Consider the following 23,650-nt stretch of genomic DNA (forward strand, 5'->3'; position numbering starts at 1 on the left):
CACCACTGTTAACAATCAAAAATCTATTACAGGAACTGCAGCATCTGGAGGTATTTTTTTGAAAAACACAAGGAAGGGGGACAAATCGTCGCCATGAGAAGGCCCAATGACCATTTGTGAAAATATGCATGACCTTGTGAACTGGGACAAGGGTTATTTTGACAGCAGCACCTGCACATGTTTACATGGCAGTTGTGTGCTGGGTATGAGCTGATGGGTGGCGATATGGCCCCTCTCTGGTCCCCCGGCTGGATCGGAGCAGCTGACAGATAGCACTTCAGAGCAGCTTTAGCTGCAGCTCCCCTTGAGGGGCTGTGATTGATGACTTGCACTGCCACCTAGATCCATTTTCTCCTCCAATCTGACTCCTCACAGGTAGAGTCGAGTCCTGCTTCTCTCTCTCTCTCTCTCTCGCTCTCTCTTTCTCTCTCATCTCCTTTCAAATTTGAGTGAGCTCATTTTCACAGAGGAGTTTACCAACAGAGCGACTTCAAAACATCCCCTTTGAACAAATTAAAAACAGAATCGTACAGAGGAAATAATTTGAACTAAATGCTTTGCAAAGCTATTCTGATCCTGAACACTAGAGATCAGAAAAGTAAAGGAAAAAAAGAAAAGAAAGAAACCATGAGACGTTTGCAGGCACAATGTCATTAGCAGGGAAAATGTTAAGACCCAGGACCCCTGCAGGTCTGAAGGCATTTAAGAACAGTTAGCTTAGCCATCTGGTAGACAATTACACAGGAACAAACACACCGCCTCAGCAAATAAAGCTTGGCTCATCAATCACAAGAATGGCCAGAACTTGGCCTGTTATTCCCTCTGATTTAATAACCCGGTGAACTGCAGTGTTATCCACCACCGGTCTTCAAGTCAACTGGAGAACATCCCAACATTAACTGACAGCGCTGTATTGCAAAAGAACACTCAACGTTTTACACTATTTTTATTTGAAATTTACGCAACCACTTATAGACGTGAAAACTCCTTCAGCGTTAAACCAAAGAGTGAACGAGGGAAAAAAAAACTAACTTGATTGCGCTGTAATTTTCACCAGGCTGCAAATATAAATGGAAGTGGAAAAAGAAGTGCAAGGTTAAAAGTAAAAACATTTAAAACTGTCGCTGTTTTCAGTTTCAAGTAGTTTACTTAATTAACATTTGACCCGTGCTTTTAATTGCAATCATACTTCCCCATGGGACCTGAATGAGGATTGTCTGGTAATTGCAGATGTTGATATGAGATGGTGACACTGTGTCAAGTCTATTTCTGAAAATTACAGAACAAAACGGGCGATGATCAGGAATGCAAAGCAACTGAACAGACCCCCTAAATTCACTGACAAATGGATTTTATTAACTTGAGGCACTAATTCAAAAAAACAGACTAGCACTGTGCTATCACAGGCGGAGAATGAAACAGATCCCTGAGCATGAAAAGGCTAAGAATCAGCCTGAATTTCACCTGGATGCAGGTCAGCCTTTGTCAGTTTCACCAGGGTGTTTTCTGAGCCAAGAACATATTCATCTGTGTTTCTGGGTTGTGGCCTGGACGGCCTGTGTGGAAGAAAAGAAGTAGGCCACCGCTGCGGTCTCCGATTCTCCTCAGTACACGCGTCACCTGCCAGCTCATGTGGCCCAGCTGAGATGTGAACAGGTCTGGCAAGAACCAAATGTTTTCATTTACCTCAGGGGCATCTACACTCTTCTTTAGCAGGCGGTGGCAGGCTAACATGTCAAGATACTGGCCCGGGACTCTGGGCCTCTGGGAGAGGTCACGCACTCAGAGCTTCAGTTGAGAAAACATCAAGACATAACTGCAAGAAGCAAGGAAGTCCAGACCTGTGCACTGAAAGCCGCTATAGCCGGAAAGGTAAATATCACAAAACAACACAAGATGTGTTATTAATGCAGTCTTGAGCACAAAGACAGAGCAAAGGTAGCTGTGGATCATTTTGTTTTATAGCAGATTCCAACACCTTGAAACCTGAAAATGTGCTTCATTACACCTCTACGCTCAGATTTGATATGTGTTCACATTGTTTGATGGATCCACATTCTGCTGGGCAGCAGGGGGTGGCGGTGCTTCTCAGGCTAACCTCAACACGTCTATTTCTAGCTGAGGACTTGCTGACAGCACATTTAACTTTGTGATCTGCACATGAGAGACAGCTAACAGTTGCTGACAGCTGAAACACAACCAAGACCCATTTCCCTATACGATACCTTATTGACACTTTTCATTTGATGAGGACTTCAACTAACTTTCAGATGAAAAAAACAAAAAAACAAAAAGCAGGGATGGTGGGTACAAAAATATCACCAAATAAAGAAAAGGTTGATTTCCAGCCAGCTCATGGAAACCAGTAGTTCCTTTGGGGGAGGCTCTGGGAGGGGTGGGGGGCAGCGGCTGTCTATAGAAGCCTGATTTATGATCTACTCAGTTTTGCATGTGTGTTCACAGGTTTCTGGGAGTTACACTCAATTAGAGCAGCAGGGGTTAGGAGTATGTTTTTCTGAGGATAAGTTAAAGCTTGACACGTTTATTTCTGCCAGTGCAGCTGAAGAGCTGGTGACAGCCTTATCAAAAGTCGTTTTCTTTGATCACCCAGCTCAAAATGTGGGAAATAGTAACCGTCCCTGACAAGTGAAAAGAAAAATCCAAAGGAACACAAAATGTTTATAAAGCACAATCTTAAATACCAGTCAACATAACCGAGAGAGGAAAATAACTGTATAGAGAAGATGAAAATGTCATCACTTAGCAGGACAACAAGAAGCTGACAAATGCAGTGCTAATCAAATTTGTAAATTCAAATTAGCTTAAATATAATTCTTGCAAAGCGTGAGCAGGGAACTGCATCAAACCAAAGACTGAAGAGTGACTTAATGGATTCAGCAGGACAAAATCCCCAATTACAAGTTAAATGCCATGTCCCTTCACAATTTATATAAAACTAGTAAATCTTATTTTTGAGACTTTTAATGACGGCGCCAGCCAGTGAAATGGGGGAACAAAGTAGCAGTGCGAGGAGTTACTCATATCCCTGTTGAAAAACTCCTCCGTTTAATGATTCACCGCTAAGGAGAGTCCACACACTTCCAGAAGAATTCAAATCCCTTTTCCCACAGCCTCTTTCAGGCCGTATGATAAATGACACCCGTCATTCCGCCGTTGCCAAACAGCACAGAGGGGAATTGTACTGATATATGATTCACAAGAACAGGAAATAAACTCTGCCTTTCTCTGTAGCTCTCCCTCTTGCCAAGTAGGACGGACCTGGACAGTGTCAAGGATCTCATGGTGGAGGCAGTGGGAAGGCTGACGGCGCTGAAACCCAAAAAGGGAATAGACAGTGGGTTTCCAAAATGAACTCTCCCCTCTCTCGAAACGCTGGAGCTTCTGATGACTGATGAAAGGCACAAGAGCCACGGCATTAAAATAACAGCGGCATCTATGGGAACGGGCTTAGGAGGATCAAAAAAAAAAATTAAACAGAGGGCACATTAAAGTCCGCAATTACCAAACAGGGGGAAAAAAAATATAGAATGAGCAACCTCCTTCTGCCCCCAATTACAATGCAGCAAGTGAGGCTAATTACTGCGCCTTGATTATTTCTGATTTCTGAGTGAGTGAGGGTGACAATGACTTAGAGAGAGACGGGGTGCAAGTTCAGATAAGGCCAGTGCACACAGATATAACGTACAGTAGATGAGTGTATGAATTAAAAAAAAAGAAAATACAAATATTCAGCTAATTAAATGCTTTCTGTTCTGGTAATAGAAGCAGTTGCACGAAGTTGGTGTTCCTCTCTCAGAGACAGAAGGAGAGGCACATCCTGCTGCTGTGCGGCTGCTCGCCTTCAGGCTAGTCCCTCCAGGCCAGCGCTCAGCGGTAGGCCTCCCACTTGGGCTCAGAGCGCAGGGATGTGCCCAGGGCCAGGACCAGCAGCACTCAATCACCCAGACAGCGACATCCTTTCGCCATCACCATCAGAGAGGCCCCTTTGGGGTGGTGTGAGGGGGGGAGGTTGGGGGAGATATTTATGGGTAGAGCATTCGTTCACTCACACTCACACACACACACTCACACACACACACACACACGGCTGCGATTCCGCTGATATACTGTCGGCTGGACTGTGGGATGGAGCCATATAGTTCATCTCCTCCTCATTTTTAGCCCCTAACCAGACCCCTGTAAGTGCTCCTCTGAGCTTTACAGGTTGGGTCTGATGCACGAAGCAGACAGCGACCACTGCAACGTATGTAAATCTAGCAATCCGATGCAAATGTGGAAGTGGAGTTAGGAGGTAGTGATTGGATCTCATTATCTGAGATTGCTTTGTTTGAAAATGTGAACCAAATGTACAAAAATAAGTTGCAGAAGGCGGGGAAAAAAAAAAAAAGGCAATGCACGAGCTGCAGTATTTTGGCACTATTTGTTACAAAAGACACTTTTGAGTGAAGCCCTACATGATGAGCAGCATATGTTTACCTAAGAGGTGTATTTTAATGCCTCTTTACCTTTGATTTCAGCGCAGAATAATTACAGAGGCCATGTAAAACCCTGTGGCAGATTAGGGAAGTGAGTTGGAAATGGGTTCAAATTGTCGTTCTGAAGTAAAGAGGCTACTTTGCACCACAAGGGGTTTCTTTCCTCAGGCAGGCCAGGGGATTAAAAGAAGCCATAAAAGGTCTCTGTAATGGCATCAGTAATGTCTTGCTGCCATTAACAACGGTGAGAAAAACATCTGCTTTGCATTTTTCACTCCCCTGCTACTCATTTGTCTTTCAAACTATCTGAGAGAGTGCCTTGGTTTCAATGTGCTCATATTTCTTCGGAATAAGGTTATTTTACTGACTTCATCCAATGAGTGTTTGTCTTAAATCAGGATTGTATTTTCAAATGCCAAAACAATGGCAAACTTGCAGAGGTCACATAATGTGAAACAGCGCATTTTCTATACCGTTATCTTCAGTACTTTTGCAACACAGTTTGACACCAAACAACTACGTAAACCAGCAACATTTTTTATTTTTTTTTGGTGGTGTTACATTTGTTTTCTCCGTAACTTTTGCCAAAAGAGAGATTTTAATCTTTATTCACACCCAGATCCCATAATAGGAGCCAGCTTAGAGTAAACACCTTGATTGCTTTATGGCTAGCCTCTAACCATTAGAGGTGCACTGTATCCTCCTTCACTGGGCTTCTGGGAAGCTGAGGCCCCGCAGTAATCTTTTCTCTGCTAACCCTTTAATAAACCATAGCCTGCTTCATTAGCTTCCCCTCACAGAGTGATTGATCGGTGCCAGTCACAGAAACCCCATCCTCGCTCTGCCTACCTCTGCTCGACTAACTAAATAAGGCGCTTTTTTTTTTTCTCTCTCTTCAGCCAGCTACCACCCATCACACTATTAAAGGGGAGTATTCAGCGTGAGCCAAAGAGGGAGTGGCATCAGCCGTGGATGGCAATGCAACAGTGTTCCTTTTGTTCAAAGGCTGGGTCAAAATCAATTTATGGGATGCACTATACTGGGCTCAGTATATTAGATTCTTATGGGTTCGGATTCTGTCTTACACATGAAATGAAAAAGAAGAAGAAAAAAAAAGATTCAGCGAGATTTCAACAATGAGCTGCTCATATTGCACTGACAAAATACATTAAGAATGCAGCCTGGCTGGGGAAAAATTAGACGGGATTAAAGGTGCAGTTTATAGACAGAATGAGTCATTATTTTGCCTATTGCTTAACAAGTCTCTCATTATTAAATTACGTTCACTGTGATTCTATTTCACTCATTTCAAGTAGTATTTGCTGGACTGAATATACAGAGATTATCACTAAAAATCTGATATATCTGACCAAAAAAAAAAAAAAAAGTTGGCCATATTTTGTTCCTGTCCTTAAATTACACGTTAGATCACATTTGAGAAGGGAAACAATAAAGTGATAGCAACATAAGAAGCTGCACTTGAATACTAATTCAGAGTAAATTACCCATCTGATAAAAAGCACCACACGACATGCTTATCCAGATAACCACTGCACGAGATCCAAAAGAGAAACAACGCAACATACACTGAGTTAGGATACTAATAAAGTAAACGCAAAATCCTACCAGAGGCAAGAAAAAAACATGTACGCTCCTGATAAGAGTGGAAAAAACAGCATTACTGTAATAATGACATATCATTTCCCTGTCCTCCATTAGGAGCTGGACTCTTTCTGCTTTAGTAATACCTACAATGTATGTGCTTTGCGATCCTTCACTGCTCTACAGTGCAGGAATAGAGAGATACAGAGGGGAGAGGTGCTAGATGCTGCTCAGCTGCAGTGATAAAGTCAGTAATATCACTATCTCGCCCTCCTCTCTCAAGAATTGCTATAAACCTATTTCGAAAATTGCACCCATATATTCAGGGAAGACAGTTAGCTCATCCCGGTGACAGTGCAAACTTTTAGGCTGAATTATGCCGGTGTCATTCAGAGGGGTTTATCAAAGAGGGTCAATAACTCAAAGACCCAAATCTGAGATAGGCCAGCCCCGTGCCTTTTCCTCTCGACTCCAGGCAGCTGGTGCGCTGCCATGGAACAGCCTGCTGCTATTGCTCAGGACACAAGATGGTGCCCAGTCACACTACTACATGGCAACACGGGAAGCTGCACAACTCCAGTACAAGCTGGAAGACAATGTGAAATACAGGACAAGTCGCCGCAATCACTGATCTAAGATACCAGACCTCATTATTCACATTATTAATTTGATGATTATTTTGTCCATTAATTAATCAATTGTTTTGTCTATACAGCGTGAGAATGTTCTCAGGTACAAATAGCAGTTTTTATTTTTTATTTTTATTTTTTATTTTTTCTGATGATCAACAAATTGTATAATTATTCTCTAAATTTACAGAGTTTTTGCAACTATCAATAAATTCAATTAAAAAAAAACTTTTAGAAATCACATAAGAGAATATAATTTAATATTCTCATAATGACCAAAGAATTATAGGAAGGGATAACAAGGCTTACAATTTATTTATTTAAGTAAAAAATGTATTGCCAGTGATGCCACTTTTGGCAGCACTTTACATCTGTATAGAGATTAATTTAATTTAGACATTTCTTTCAATCGCTAAATATATCCTAGACTCAGATAACTGTCAGGAAAAAATGTAAGTGGATTAAGCAAATAAAAAATAATTAATACATGTTTCTTCGAGACGTGACACTCTTAATGAGTTGATCATACCAGGCTCACTTGTAGTTTACAGTTGTGTAATGTTGCTTGACAAGTCAACTAATGTTGCTGCCTGTCTAGCACAAGTAATACAATATTCAAGACTTTTGTAAATTAAATCATCAGACCTTTTTAAATGAACTTAAATTTAATTCAAGACTTTTCATGGTTTGAAAATATGCTGATTCAGCGTATACAAGATGTATAAAGGAAATAAATCCAGGACATTTTTCTCTTCGTAACACAGTAAAATGTACAATATTGGATTTGAGTTGATATTTTCCAACTTATTCTTGTCAGCAAAGAACTTTAAGACTCTCCTGAAGTGAACGTGACACATTATTATGCCTAATATCACCTAAAACGTGACATTTATTTTAATGTAACATTTTCAAACTAACCTATAAACTTTAAGCTTGACAGATGTTATCTGTCTGTCAAAGGTAATTTTGGTCTGATAGTAATATTTCACTTTGAAGCATTTATGGCCCATTACTGATGATGATACAGACACCATCATGCATCCTTACTTTCTAAACTGTTTTTGCAGTATGTGTATTCTTGTTTTTACGTGAAATGCAGATGTTTGTAATGGGAAATGAGGTTGAACTTTTTTTTTAAACTGACCTTAAAGGGCACATGATGCATAAAATCCACGTTTTCATTGTTTGTGAACATAATCATGTGTCATCAGTGTGACTAGAAACCATTTCTATCCTTTTTCTACTGATCAAAATGAGTGTCTGAATGAGTCAATCAGGTTTTGCAGCCTCTTAGAAAGTTATAAAGGAATAAGCTCCACCGCTCACAGGTGAATAGATCTGGACAGAGAAAGCTGAGGTTAGCATTAGCCACTTCACTACACATTATCTATCATAACGCTGACCAGCTAACTCCTAAAAGACAAAAAAAATAATTTAATAAATTCACTTAACCATTCAGAAACACCTTCTTAACATTGTTACTTCTGCAGGATTCTCTCCTTGTTCTGTTTTGGTTTAAACATTTACCACTGAATTACTTCCGTAACCTTTCATATTAGTTCGTCTGCCTCATTTATGCAATGGTACCTATGACACAGACAGGAAAAGTACAGCTCTCTACTGGAAAGGGGTGTGGGCAGCAGTCGCTCATTTGCATTTAAAGCTACAGATGCTAAAACGGCCCACTAGGAACAAAAACCAGGGTGACACAGGCACAGAAGACTGAATGATGTGTGTTTTGAGCAAAAACTTAAAAGTTACATTCCGAGGACAAGTGAGACTTAAATTAAGTTGTTAAAAAGGAATATAATATGGGACCTTTAACAACTACTGTGACTCATTAGTGACAAACAAACACTGACGATGCAGACAAACGTTTCCCACTTAATAAAGGAAACCAAAAGAGCTTCGGCTTTGTCACTAAACAGAAATACATGACGCCATTTTGCACCATCTTACCCTCAAAACACATTTCACCCTGACACTTATCTGCAATTAGCCACGTTGGATGTTTGTCATGTGCAAACACTTAGCAGAATTTGACATTCATTTGATTCTAATGGGCTTTTCAGTGGGGGTTTTTGCCTGTAGGATGTTGCAGTGCAAATGCATGACTATTCACAAAAAAACATTTGTCACTTGAGGACAGAGTAAATTGGCATCATTTATTGTTAAAACAGACACTTTGTATTTTCCTCGGTAGGACACACTGGGTTCTGGTGTTTCTTTAAATCCCGCGCTTTTCAGAGGGACTTCTTGCCCCTGCTTTGTCTATAGTCTGAAGGGTGATATCACCTGCAGCTGTTTACAATTAACTGAATTGTGTCCCGTAGCAGTGCTTAAGTTTTACTCACCCTCTTTAAGACCTGCATTTTCCAGATGGCCTAACATGAAGTTCCTTTATGTATTATCCCAGTGCAACTTGACCAGCGCAGCCCAGAGTAAGAATTTTATTAATTCAAAGAGAAGCCTCATGGAAAAAGTTAACAGACTTTAAATAAGGGATGACCAGCGCTGGTAGAAATTTAGACAAAGCTCAGCCTCTCCACAGCGACATGAACTGTATTAATTTTCTGAAATTGCATTATATAAATGCACAGGTGACACCATTTCCACCAAAATATAACCTGCACTCGTGGTGAGAGAGGCGCTGGCTGCTACACACAAACTACTTTGCTGCACCAGTCAGCAGGAAAAGTGTGTTTGGGTCAGAGTGATACATGCCCACACGCTCTCTGTGTAGAGTTAAAGATGCACTATAAAAGAAACTGAGGTCTATCAGACACCCACAGCCACAACCTACTTTGCATCTTGCAGACCTCAGATGACAGACAGTTGCATGAGTATCCACACGCTTACAGTGCAGACGGATAATTCTGTTATCGTATGTGGCCCAGATTTGGAGCCAAACAATACAGACTAAGTTCCGCGCTCCTTAAATTCACTGGTGAAAACTATCAAGTGCCATCTTTGAGAGTGAGCTGTCACAGTGACAACATGAGACAACACAGCAAGTATCTGATATAAAACTGGCCAGATTACCACTTCAGAGTGTTTTCAGACTTCAGCTTTCAATTCTGTAATGAAAAACAGACTGAAAATCATCCAGACAGCTTTCAATGATTAATAATTTATTATTGTGCAATCAGTTGAATTCCTGTGTTTGGTACAAATCTCAGCTTTGTTACTGTGATCTGTTATTAGGAGCAAGAATCGCACTTCTTATTTCAGGCAAAACACGCCGTCGTTTTGTAGTAACCGCTCGTGTGCTTTCGCTGCTAAACACACAGACACACTTACACAAACACTGTGTTCTAGGTGTAAGTATAAACGCCATGAATGGTGTGCCGTGAATAATGATCAGTGTGGGATGCCTGCAAACCGTATACACACTGTGCTGTACACGCCTGTAGGGCAGGAGTGCATTCCAGTGAGTGGAGTGACACCGCTCTTTATCCAGCCAGAGGTGGAGATGATCCTCTCTCACAGTGGGGCCTTTCCTTTGTGTACATGTGTGTTTAGAGTTGTCTCGGCAACAAAAGCCCGCTCCTTCATTGGGCCAGGCCTCCCCACCCTGAGCACTGTTGTGCATAGCGGAGGGCAGGATCCTGCTAGCGGAGCTAATAGTCTACCTGAGGTTAAGTTAAGTAGGCACATGTGTGTGTTGAGTATATATGGCATCATCAAAGCATGCCAATAATTACAGAGTTGGGTTATTACTGTACGTGACTGTTATTTTCATTAACATTCATTTCCCGTCTCCGGTAAGAGCAAATACCCACCCACCAGTTTAATCACAGGTTTATTTCAGACCAATGCAGTTATCTCCATGATATCATCAGGCCCTCATAACTTGACAGTGGATGAGATATTTATTTTATGAGAAACAGACATATGGAAACAGAGGAAGCAGTCTGCGGGAAGTAAACACAGACTATAGTGAAATTTGAGCTATTTAACAATGAGCTAGTTTCTCAACTAAAAAGGGTTATGATACTGCACTGAGCACTGATGCACATGCAAAGTCCTAAGGTGTTGTATTACTACAGTGATAACCTTGGGACTTTTTTGACATGGCATGATACTAATAACATGGAACTGGTCATGTCCAAATGGGAGCGTGTTTGCAGGTCTTTGCAGATTTACGTCGCATTGAAATGCAGGCAACCTTGGCAGGAAATAAGAGATGGGAAAAAAGCCAGCCTTTCATCATTTTCCCCAAATCAGAGGAGGAAATGAATATGGATGCCCTCAGGCGTGAGGGGAAGGAAATTCAGGGGCTGATGAGGTCCCTAAAGGATGCGTCTGGACAGTACCGGAACTTTTCAGCTGGGTCGCTGCCAGGGTGTGAGAGCTGCCATGGAGCATGTAGGAAACACATGCAAACACAACACTAACACATGCAAAACTCCCTCAAACAACTAACTGAAAGGGCACATAAGCACAAAGGCACATGCACACACAGAGACGGATTAGACGGATTGCAACCTCACTCTTTTTTTCCTGGGTTGAGGTTTATTGAAAGCAGACTGGTGTAAAGGTCATTTTGGTGTCTTTAAATGACACAATGCAAACATGTTCCCAAGCAATACAAAAACTAAAAGGGGTCCAAGTGTGTGAAAAATTGTCATATTTTACCAGGACAACCTGAAAATAGTCTCCCAGACGTACCTGTGCAGAAACTACAAAGTGACCCTCAGTCGCAGAATGAAGGGACACATTCTGTTATCACACTCTGTAAATAGTCATATGGCACCAACAAGTGCTGTTTGCCTGACTTGTGGTCTGTGAGGCTTTTTTTAAAAAACAAAAAAAAAAAAAACCTGGTTTGACACACTGAAGCCGAGGAGTAACAGTAAGGCTGTAGAGTCAGGATGCTCTGGAGTTGGGTGCAACTGATCTGCCACATCATCTAATTCACTGAGGGAGCCACAAATTCCTGATTACAAAAGGCTTCAAGGTGGGAAAGCAAATGCAGCGGAAGTGCATGATATAAATTGTATTGTGGTAGCGGAATTTTTTTTTTTTACACATTGTTGGAGTAACTGTTTGTAGATTTAATGAGGTTTCGACCTGCAAGCACGTTTGTTCCTGCCGTTAAACACCAGCAGTAAGATTAAAAATCCGTCAGTGCCATGTTCAGACGATGAGCCTCCATTTCAACAATGAACCCCTTAAGATGTAACATTTCCTATCCCTGCAACTGTCTAACATTATTTCATGGGGAAAATAAAAGTTATTAGCAACATTTTATCGCTGGATTTCATAAATAGTCACAATATTGACTTTATTATCTTGTTTGCCAACCTACAGCATAAAACAGTTGATTATCTGGTAAACATTCATGCAACCTGCGTCTATACACTCAGACAGCTTTAGTGGGAATTCTATTTCATTTCCTTTCAAAATTGAAATAGATCGCATTGCATTTTTACTATTAAGGAAATTAAACCTTAAAATCGGTTTGATCTGGACATTAAATGCTGAGCAGTCGCTTGTCCTGACAACCTGTCAGTGTATCATTAGCGAACACTAGCTAGCGTTAGCTCAGCAGCTAAAGCGCAGACTGAGAGCTGTCAACAGGATCATTAAAATGACATCTGATATCTTCAGCTTTAATTAGTTAATTAATCAGATGCGACTTACTTAGTATGTCATTATTACCGCGAGCAGATAACCACATAGCGGTCACCTTTAAATACTTTTGCAATCACAGTGATGTAGCCATGACTACTTTTTTCTTTCAAGTTGACTTCAAGCAAAATGCTCATTAGCATATTTGTTTGTGGCACAATCGGCACGTGATTTTATAATTTCCTAAAAAATCTTTTGTCTATACTGTCTCTTTTCAATTCAGTTCCAGGTGAGGTCAGATCATAGATGTTTCTTTGATCCTAACGCTCCAATCTCACCTTTCAGTTTCATCCAATTCAAGTTTCTACACAAGTGTGAACAACCAGACTGTGAACAACCAGACTCTACAGTGGTGATGATGGAGCAGACTACGCTCGTGTTTATTTCCAGATCCATCACTGACCAGCCGCTGTACCGCTGTGTCCTGCGCGGGTCACTCTGTGTTAAAGTCAGGGCCTTTGGCAAATGCAATGATCTGTGTGTGACCTCTGTTACATTTTAGGGATGAGTAGGCCCCAGGCGACAGTTACCAGGGATACTCTATACAGCACAGAGAGGACATGTCAGTCACTAACACAGTGAGCGAGACAGAGAGCTGGAAGGACAGGTAGATATTCACCCTGAATGAGAGCTAAATATAACAAGAACTAGTTTTGACAGAAGGACAAATGGTCACACAGAAGAAGGAAGGTGGACGGGTGGCAATGCAAATGGAAATATTTGATAAGAAACAACATATGCCGGTTTAATAAGCGAGTTTAGAATTGACAGCAGAGCAGTTTGAGGTGCGTCAGGTCTGAGGAAAAGTTTGGAGATCTGGAAGCAATCGAACAAATGTTTCAAGCTTTTCTAGACTTTTTTACGAGCGCCGTGAGTGCAGAGAGACAGGCATGAAGACAGACAGCGAGCGGCGACTACACCGGACAAAATGTCTTTAAGGTTCCCAATAGACTCTGTTTCACCAGACTGAATAGCTTTGCTGACTGCCACAACACTGACCTCCTACTGACACAGAGAAAATGACCACTTTCTACAACTTTAAAATGGCCTGGGGGGGAGCATGAGATACCAGTACTGAAAATACAACAGACAATTGCTGACTCAATGTTTGTCAGGATATGGGAGGGAGGAAAATGTGTCCTTGACACCTTAAACGGTTTTGGATTGAACACAACTTATTTTGACAGTTAGTTCTATATCAATGACTTTTTGCAGGCAGACACGGAGGCACGCATGCACACACACTTCAAGACAAAAACATATTCTTCAAAGGAATACGCGACATATTGAAAACAAGCTTTGGGGGGAAAAAAAAAAAAAAAAAAGAGGACGAAAAAGAATAACCTTTTCAGATCTGATGGGCACTTGTGACGATGACCAGGTCCAGCCAGGTTTCCTGTGATGTGTACACCTGTATTATCATTATCAGCCTAATGAAAAACAGCAGTAACACAGCACCATTATTTTCTACGCTCCCTGAGGTGCAATGCAGGCCTATTAGATCCTTAAGCTGATCTCTCTCAACACACACACAAACACGCACACATACTTGGCCTGACGCACTAAAAGCCATAAAACATGACTGTAACATATCGTACTATTATAGTTTGCTTTTAGAGGCCTCCTTGTCACTCAGTTAATCTTAAGAATGCTGTTCTGGTTTACAAGTAACAGCTGAAAATCAAGCAGAGAAACACGGGCTCGTCTTGATAGACAGGATGACTTATGGCTGGCCTGGCTAGCAACCTCTTGAATGTCTGGGCTGAGATATATGATGAACAGGCAAACGTGGGAGGACACGGAGTCCCTGAAATTCTTGTAAAGGGGGGAGGGTGATGAATCTGCATCTGCTCTCAACAGTACAGAAAATGTGGACATACTGTAGTTATCATCAGTGAGGTCATGGGTATCATTATGTGTTTGGTGGAAATGTGTAACCTTGAAAACATGAAACCCAACATTTCACTGGGTTTTATTGAAGCTAAAACCCATATGCCCACAGTGCTTCGACGGAGCTCGCTGCCAGCTGGACGTCTTACACTGAAAGCCCGACTCCTGCCGTTGCTCAATCAGTTGTGGGCTTAGCGTCATGAAATCTGGGTGACGATGACATCACCCCGCACCCACATGAACCGTTTGTGTGACGTGTCGGTGCAGTTCCTACTGGCAGCCTTTGGCATCATGTTTGCTCTCAGTCAAGACACAGTTGGGCCATAATTAGACATGCTGCTTCCTGTACAAAGACCTCCCTGTGTAATATTAATCATGTGAGGATAAAGTTGTAAATCCATCCTCTGCGGAAATTCCCCTCCTTTCATGTATTCTCAAAATGGAGAAAAGGCTTCTTTCTGTTCAGGGCGCAGAGTGTTAGGGTAATCAGACGTCAGCAATGCGAGAAGCTACACGGGCCTTGAAATCTGCAAGTGATAAGGGTTTTTAATGTAGCGTTTTCTCCGAGGCCACGACAACAAAAAAATTATACAACAAAATCAGATCATTATGATAACTTGATTATCTGCCACATGCCCTAGTGACCCGATCCTCGCAGTGTGAACTATGTTTCTATGACGATGTAGAAAAATATTATGAGTAGATTTTATGGGGTATTTAGTGAAATTAGTTCATCTTCATGGAATATCATGGCATATAAAATGGTGCAGAATAATATTTTTGGTTTCCCAGCATTCATTTTCTTCTCTAAATTATACCATTCGTCATGCACTCATTACAAAGACAGTCAATTTTGAACCAATTCCAAATGCCTCTAATTTCTAACTGAAATAATACAAGATGCACATTTTTCATCTGCCTGACATCCATTGACTTTATTATTGCATGAAAATGCCAGACTGTGGCTGAATAAACACAAAGAAAAGTCAACATAATTCACAGTTTTAGATGAAGTTTATTGGTAGGTGTTACACTCTCTACAGAATCTATCCGAATCAAAGTCAAATAAACTAAAAGCTATTTTTAATCCTCAAGCAAGTTTGTTTTTATATGCATAGTTTGAAAAGTTTATTTCAAGCACACACACACACACACACACACACACGATTGCTTCGGATTAACTTAAGGGCGGCCTGCAGGTAGCACAACCAATAAGAAATCATTTTAAGTAGCTGGAAAGTGCATACGGACCGAGCCATAGGCTACAACACTGACATGTTGTGTGCTTCTCCTTAATCAAGTTGTAAGTACAACAGAATTATTCTACATTCATCACGGACACCTAAGCTGTCACTGCTGTTTAATGAGTATCAATTAAGCTGTTTCAACAGACTAGCTCAGCACATACTGTAGACACAAACAGGCAGGCACAGCCCTAAGGAGAAGGTTCTTAACACAACGCTGCACACAGTCTCAGACGTAGTTTAGGTACAGTGATACAGTTAAAACAAAGAAAACACTGGGCATCTTTTAAGGGATACAGGATATTGGATTTTTTTAAAAAAATATTTTACATCTAATTTTGGCTGCTTACCGATATTTGCTGTTATTTTAGCCAATTAATTGCAAAGAACATCTCTTCTATTTGTTTTTATTTCACAGCAAAAAAAATAATAAATTAAAATAAGTTCTTCTGCTTGGATTTTACTTGCTGTGGTCATTTCAATTCATTTAGACTTTTTTTTTGTCTCTAATAAAGACAACAACACTGTTACATGCTTTAGTATTTGTGGCTAATACTATTCACATGTCAAAACATGTCAGTTTAAATGTATATGAAGAAAGATTTTTTTTAAAAATTTGAAATAAAACATTTTAGCCATTAAAATGCCTTTTTTTGGTACTTGATGAATGCAGCAGACAAACATCCACCTGTGCAATCAAATCTTAATCACAGCTATCATCGATTAAAAATTCTCATTGGATCAAGAAAAACATGTTAGTTACACAGTAAACCGGCGTTATCATTCTTCATTCAAGTCCATATTTTGACTTCAGCAAAAAACTGCACCTCAAAGTGTGACGGGGGGCCGAATGGTAATGTGTTTAATAGAGTGCATGATCCACTGGACCCCCCACCATGAGAAAAAACAAACTCTTTATTCTTGTCACTTTACATTCAGTTTGACATTAAAACTTGTTTGCTGCTAACAAAAATTATCAAATGAGCCATTCAGCATTTGAAAGCTCTGCTAATTAGAAAGCTGGAGTTTCTAGCCCCCAAATCAGTGTTTCCATTGAGAGAAGCGCTTGTTAGATAACAGCACAGAAAGCATTAACAATACATGGAACAATTAGCCAGCTAACAATGCTGGTTGGCTTCTAATTCGATGCTCCTAATTCAAGTTATGACTTAGCTATTATACAATATTTATGATGACCATTAAAAGCAATAAACAAAATGCTGTTAAACCATCTACAACATTTACGGTTAATTAACTACTATTTCTTCAACACCTTAGCTCCTGATATATAAAATATTTTGGTTATAGTATAGGTATATATATCATTTTTAATGCTCTGATGTATAAAAAAAATAAAATAAAAAAAAAAACTATAAATATCAGAAAAACATATTAAAGAGGCTAAAATTCCTCCCTGATAATTGTGTCTGTCTCTATAGTCACATAACAAATGTGAGTTAAATATACTGAGATGGAGTTAAATATGAAGATGAATATTTTTCAGCATAAAGTCTGCATGTCATATACTATGAATATAAAAATCAGAAAAATAGGAATAATTTTGCAGTGCAGTACAGTTGAATTTAAAATGCATGATTTTTGCTTTGACTGGCTGATTCACTGAATCATCTGGACTGAGGGTCTAAAGACGTTTCAAACAAAAACACAGTTGCTCATTAGAAATCAGTACAAGTCATGATTGGCTGCAATAAGAGGTGCATGTTGAAGATTTTTATTTTTTTTTTCTCTCTGCCTGAGTGTGACTGAACTGTACGGAGTGTGAAAGCCTCTGCATGACCCCCGAAGAGAGACGGACGATCACAGGCCACCAAGGTCAACGGAGCCGGTGGAACATTGACTTGATTCATCAAATTAGGACCTATGTAATTGCACTGCATGACGACTCATAAAACACGCAGGCTATAAAGCTGTCAGGAAGCCATCAGCCTCGTGCTAAATGAAGTTACAAAAGGTGCAAGGTTCACAACTTCATACAGTGCAAGAATAAAGTGTCCAGCAGCACTTCCTCTGGTCATAACCTCGTCGTCTGTGGTAACCACGGTGATCGGAAAACTGAACCTGGCTGCAAGCCCACATTTCTAGGTTTATCTATAATCTAGTCGGGTTTACTTCACCTGTTATCTTCCTTTGTTTAAGCAGGTTTTTACAGACTAATCATTTTCCTTGTAAGCTTATAAATGTATGAACTCACTGAGCTTTGGTGATTTTTAGTTTATAAAAGCAGCCACTACAAGCAGAGCAATGCCTATAAAATGTCTCATATCAGTGAAACAATCCCTTTTCTATCCGCTGTTATCTAAAACACACCTAAACAGAGACTCAATAAACAATTTTCCAAATCTCCACAACACCTGAACGCATATTCGGTGGCCTGACCTCTCGGAGGCTCACGGAGCATGCAGTGTGAAGGCAGTTTACCTTTGTAATTGTTACAGATCACACCATTAGCACAATATTGTCATAGCTCCTGCTCCTGCAGTCAGTAGCAGCTGAGGGTTAATTTGCATAATAAATCTTAATTGAAGCTCATTAAGGATTTGATAAGAAGCAAATCAGGTACACCGCGGATAACTTAAGATTAATGTTTTCTCTGTCTTTTGGCGCTCGCATATTGAAGGGAAATGTCATATTCATTCATTACCAGGCCTTTTACGTCATTGTGCAGTATATGATATAAATTAAATTTAACTGTAGCACGTGAGTTCATGGTAATAATTTCAATCACATGCTCTTGAATTAAAGCAGCGAAGAAACCTCAGCTGGTCTCCACCTCTGAAATCAGAGGAGAGTCATTTTTAAAAATGACACTTTCTTTTTCGAAAACTGTGATATGGCAACCTCTTTCAAAAGCATCTCAGGTTGGGTTAACCTGATCCGGCTGCGATTGTTTATGAAAACCTCCTAACCATATGGCCAACACGTATGCCCTCTGACTGACTACACATGTAGGTCAACAACTACAAGGTGGAGGTCTTCACTTAAATCTCCTTGACTCACTATGGACACACATGATGTCCTGACAAAAACCGCTCAGGATATAAATTACAAAAGATATAAACTCCGGTGGGAATGTATATCATTACAATAATACAAAGCACATGACTTGCAGTACGTTTTACCATAAACCATAGAAGACATACCATACCTCCTCTGCACAATCAATACCAGGCCCACAGTGCTACTGTATTAACTGTAAGCTTGCCTTGCATTCTTATCCTCTAAGTCCACATAAATGAACAACCGAAGCTATAAAGTCTCCTCCCCATTTTCCTCTGTAAATCATTATATCTGTAGGGACCTGGACAAAATACCATAACATAATTTCTTTTGTACTTGGAATGTCTAGCAGAAATAATGAGTTTTAGCCTCCTTGCAATAAACTCTCCCAATATTCTAGTTATTGTCAGACTTAATGAGTAAAAAAAAAAAAAAAATCATAACAAGAAATAGTCTCTTTTCTGCAGTGATGATCACATGGAAACATTATCCACATGAATCACCCCAACGGCATATCAAATTGTGTCATTTGCCTGGAAACTAGTGCAGGTCTCAGAGGGAAGGCAAGGTGAATGAGCAGTTGCTGTAGAGAGGTGCAACACTGCACAGGCACTTGCCTTGAGACCAATCATAACAGGCTGTTTTTTCCACACAGGAGAGCGCAGCGCGGAGGAGAGAGATCACTGTGCTGGAGGGCACAGGAGTCTTGGTTCTTATCACCTAGACAGTGCACCACCCTGTCTGCCTCTCACGCAAACAAAAGCTTTCGCAAACTATTAGCTATCTCCACCTGTCACCTACCAGCATGCAGGAAGAGAATGCAATGAGATCACACTAAAACCACCTGACTTGATATGACTGTTTCTTTTCTTTTTTCTTTTTTCTTACTGTTGTAAGAATATACAGCAAGAAAACTAGCTGATGAGGAGAAAGTTATTAAAGGGTATCTCTATGGGGAGCGCCTGCAAGTTGGAAAATTGCAAGCTTTGCAACAAAGTGTAAGCATACGGCTCGGTTTGCTCATAAGCTAACGAAAAATTTCAAGGCTGGATTTGATCAAAACAAAATATCTGCCTTGTTGACATCAGAGATACAGAGTGGAGAAAATACACAGATTTAATGACTACTAATGATAATATCTCGTGGTAACTTTACTTAAGGCAGAGTTTTGCCCTCGGCGTGGGTTGAAAAAAAAAAAAAGCTGGAAAAGTGACCGAACACCCTTGCAAAACATGAAACTGCATTATATGTTATTCAGTGCTGCGTTTTACATTGGATGATTGAATATGCACAAACTCCAAGAACTAAAACTGCACATTGAAACAATTCGAGCAGCTACAATCACAATCACATGAAGGCCAAGGAGAAGGTTTGCCTCATTGTTTTCATGGATTGTTTCTTTTCTCTGGAATAGCACTGAGAATAAGCGGTGAAAAGGTCACCTGCAACCACGGCCATTTTTTATAATAATTAATTTTAGATGCTAAATGTGTAACGCTGCAGCAAATCGAGTACATAAAGAAGCTCAGAATGACCAAAATAAAAGCTGTCACACACACGAGTTTGCAGAAAAAATTATTAAAATCAATATCATCATCCTCATGTTTCAGTTGTGTCACATCAAGCGTAGCATTAAAAAAAAAAAAAAAAACTTTATTTAAAAAACAAAAAAACGCAACCATGCAGTCACACATGGACTTAAAATTTAAAAAACATACTTCTGCATTTAAATCCAGAGACAGGATCATTTTCCTTTTAATTTCAATTCATACCAGTGGTTAAATAAATTTAAGCCAATCACAGGGGGAAAAAAAGGAATGTTGTTACAAAGGCTTCAGACAAAAGGAGAGTGAATACAGGGGACAGAGAGTGCTAATCTGGTATTTAAAAAAAATACAATAAGACACCCTTGTATTTGCTGCCATTTTCCTCCCAGTTTTTGTCATTCAAAATGGACTTCCTTTTTCTACCTAAACTGGATAAACAACATCTGCCTTGATCGTAGGATGTTTTCTGAACAAACCACTTAGGAGGAATTTCTGCTAGCCAATTCCCACAAGCTGCTGTCAGTCACTAGCTGGCACTGCAACACTTAATGCCTTTGTCTGTTCTCCAATTTATCTTGTTAACAGCAAATTGGGCTAACGGTTTGAGGCACAGAGCTATTGTAAAAAAAAAAAAAAAAAACAGTACGAGGAATACTCCCACGGCCGCAAAATAACATATGGCCCCCTTCACTCAAAAATGCATCCCATGCACTTATAGGGCTTTACGTTTACACCATATATAAACCTGATACACAAATTTTCATCCTGGAGTCTGTGGCCTGATAGCCTGTGTCTTAGTGATGCTTTCTCAGTAATAAAGCAAAGGTTTAGTGCATGCTATTCTGGACCGGTGAGTAATTGGCATTTTAAATTACCATACAAACCATGTATGTAAAGGGAGTAAATCAGATACAACTGGCCTTTACTAGTGCATCTGTGGTCTCACATTTACAAATATGCCTATTAATAATACAATTCCCAGAGGAATATACAAGCACCCTGGATGCGGAATGTGCTTGAGCTGGGAATGGCGTTTTTTTTTTTTTTTTCTTCCTCTTTTACAACACCTTGCAAAACACTATTTCCACCAAGAGGGATACTGCATCTTTACAAATGAAACCTATTCCTTTGCATCTTCCATGCTCTTATTTCAATACTCCTCTCTCCTTGTTCCCCCTCCACACATCATTAAACATATTATTATAACATGACTGTCAGCCTGCGCCTCTCTTCGCTCCATTCTTGCTCTGCCAGGTAATCAATTTGTCGTCACTCTCTGTAACCCCAGTAAAGTCATCAAGTGAAATGAGTTACAGCTGCAAAGAGCCTTCAAGAATACAGGAGGAAGAGAGAGAGAAGAGAGAGAGAGAGAAAAAAAAAGAACGCGAGAAAAATGACAACACAGCCCAGGAATATTCCACCGCTTGATAGCACATCCCAGGTCTTGAAGATGAAATATTAATGCACAATTTGTTTATCTGCAGGCCCACATCTCTCCAGTGCCGAGCTGTTAATTTTCTATCGGCACAGACAACGGATCAGTCAGTCATGAACTCTTCACAGCCATTACCGGGAGACATTTTGATTAAGTATTCCTAATGTAGTGGATAGGAAAGAATGAAAACACTCTGCCTGCCAACTTTTGATTGACCATTAAGCCACTGATGAATGTGCCTGTCAAAGAGGAGACAATTACCTCAACAATGAAGAAACTCTTCTGGAAGGCTTATTTCTCTATAGGGCTGACACATTTACCAGAGTACAGGCGAGGCAGCTGAGAGCGTGTAAAGGGATCACTTAGGCATCTCCTCAAAAGTTCTCTGAATAAAAACTGGGGGCATTGTTTTTAAGAAAAGGGGGCTTTTGGAGGCTGAAATGTGGGAAAAATATTTAGTGTGTGACTGTATGGCAATGAGTGCCGGTGTGTGTGTGTGTGTGTGTAAACTGAGAGTGTGCCGGGCAGATAAGGGTCTCAGTATCTTAAGCGGGTATAAAGAGACGCTATTATTGGCAGAGAACAATCGCCATCTGGTTGCTACATCCGCAACCATAATAAAGACTGATAACTTCTCAACACACCACAACCAAGTAATTGCATCCTCAAACGCTGAAATACCCTTGATCAATCTCGTTTTAATCCACCAACTCCATCATAATGAGGCCGGGGTTTTTTGGGGGAGAATATTATAATTTACATATACACGCACACATAAAAATGCTAAGACTGCAGAAAAAAAGGGACAAAGGTAAGGCTGGTTTGGTGACATTGTGTAGTTTTCAGAGAGGATAAGGTTAGCGGGATATTTGTGTGTCCTCTGAAAGAGACATGCTGAGGCTAAGTGTCGCCAAAACGGCGAAATCTTACATTATAAAGAGAAACAATAAACACAACTAACACGCTGGCCTAAAGTGAGCACAGGCCCTTCTCGAAGATTCACCTTTTTGCTACAACAAATTCAAAAATGCACACAAACAGCACAACTGCACATAAGCTGCATTAAACTATATTATTATTATTATCGCACAAAAAGTCAGATCTGTGTGTCGTGGAGGTGTGTTTGTCCCCCCCTTCCACCACCACCACCCCTCCACTTCTCCCCGCCAGCAGCATGGATGGACTGCATGTGTGTGTCTGAGTGTGTGTGAGTGAGTGTAACCCATTCTCCATTTGTCCATAAGATTATGAAGAGTTCATACAGAGTTCATCTGCTACGGATACAGCAGCTCCACATCTTTCAGCCCCTCTCTGCACTTCATGCGGGTCCAATCCAATCGCAGGGAGACAGGTTTTTTTTTTTTTTCTTTAAGTGTGAGCAAAGAAACTTTCTGATCAATGAATGAATAAACACCTTGTATGGAATTACTGAAGGAGGAGGAGGGAAACTGCACTGCTCTGTTGTCTTCTTTTTTTTTTTTGCATTATTAGTGGTACTAATTTAGCCACAAGTGCAGCTTCTGATGCTGCATCTGTCCTACTACTGATCTGACTTTTTACAGGATAGTTTCTTCAGAGTGAAATAAAAATGTCAGTGTAATTAAATAAACTCCATCTAGAGTGGCTATCTGCATTCATATACTACAATACAGCACATGCAGTTATATAATTCTGCACTAAATCCAAACTAATTAGATTTAAAAGAAAAAAAAATAGCTGCTGAGATGGGGCAGATAAATGCAGGGTTTCTAACACTTCCTGGGTCCCACATGATAAAAGTTTGAAAGGGAAACCCTGAGCAGGCTATCCACAGAAGCAAAACACACACAAAAAAATAATAATCCATGAACATATTAAACAGGTTGAATGAAATAAATCGCTTACCCGCAGCCCGTTTGGGTGCCTGCTGTTTCCTCCGTGGCATTTTTTTTTTTTTTTTTTAGTCGCAGTTCACTACTGTGCCCAGGTGAAATCTGAATGNGAGCAGGCTATCCACAGAAGCAAAACACACACAAAAAAATAATAATCCATGAACATATTAAACAGGTTGAATGAAATAAATCGCTTACCCGCAGCTAGTTTGGGTGCCTGTTGTTTCCTCCTTTTTTTTTTTTTTTTTTTTTTGGAGTCGCAGTTCACTACTGTGCCCAGGTGA

At 40.3% G+C, this 23,650-nt stretch overlaps 1 protein-coding gene across 1 annotated transcript in view; it reads right to left on the reverse strand.

Annotated features, from left to right (window-relative positions):
• tshz2 (teashirt zinc finger homeobox 2) overlaps positions 1 to 23,430 on the reverse strand; it is a 39,542-nt gene extending 16,112 nt beyond the window's left edge. Inside the window, exon 1 of the mRNA XM_008287678.1 lies at positions 23,380 to 23,430. Coding sequence (XP_008285900.1) covers positions 23,380 to 23,419 — 40 coding nt within the window. The 5' untranslated portion in view covers positions 23,420 to 23,430. The remainder of the gene's footprint in view (positions 1 to 23,379) is intronic.
• Between the last annotated feature and the right edge of the window lie 220 nt (positions 23,431 to 23,650).

The sequence above is a fragment of the Stegastes partitus genome, unplaced genomic scaffold, assembly GCF_000690725.1.
Source record: "Stegastes partitus isolate 25-593 unplaced genomic scaffold, Stegastes_partitus-1.0.2 Scaffold12, whole genome shotgun sequence".
Classification (NCBI taxonomy): domain Eukaryota; kingdom Metazoa; phylum Chordata; class Actinopteri; family Pomacentridae; genus Stegastes; species Stegastes partitus.